The 439-nt window shown below is 51.5% G+C and overlaps 1 protein-coding gene across 1 annotated transcript in view; it reads right to left on the reverse strand.

Annotated features, from left to right (window-relative positions):
* Positions 1 to 439, reverse strand: part of smg7 (SMG7 nonsense mediated mRNA decay factor) — a 13,891-nt gene that overhangs the window by 2,794 nt on the left and 10,658 nt on the right. Inside the window, exon 10 of the mRNA XM_034887324.1 lies at positions 145 to 432. Within this exon, the coding sequence (XP_034743215.1) occupies positions 145 to 432 (288 nt within the window). The remainder of the gene's footprint in view (positions 1 to 144; positions 433 to 439) is intronic.

Consider the following 439-nt stretch of genomic DNA (forward strand, 5'->3'; position numbering starts at 1 on the left):
CACACACAGACACACACACACAGACACACACACACAGACACAGACACACACACACACACACACACACACACAGAGATCAGTAATAAGACCTGACAGTACCTAGGTAAGGACTACTAGCCAGTCAGGAGCAGAGGATGACAGTACCTGCATGGGGAAGCCAGACATGGGCAGCAGAGAAGATGATTGGCTGACAGCCTCAGAACCGCTCTCCATCCTGGTCTGGTTCAGCTGCAGAGACCAACAGACAGGATGAGACCAACAGACAGGAGGAGAGCAACAGACAGGATGAGACCAACAGACAGCATGAGGCCAACAGACAGGATGATGAAGACCAACAGACAGGATGAGGCCAACAGACAGGATGAGGCCAACAGACAGGATGATGAAGACCATCAGACAGCATGAGGCCAACAGACAGGATGATGAAGACCAACAGACA

The sequence above is a fragment of the Etheostoma cragini genome, chromosome 12, assembly GCF_013103735.1.
Source record: "Etheostoma cragini isolate CJK2018 chromosome 12, CSU_Ecrag_1.0, whole genome shotgun sequence".
Classification (NCBI taxonomy): Eukaryota; Metazoa; Chordata; class Actinopteri; order Perciformes; family Percidae; genus Etheostoma; species Etheostoma cragini.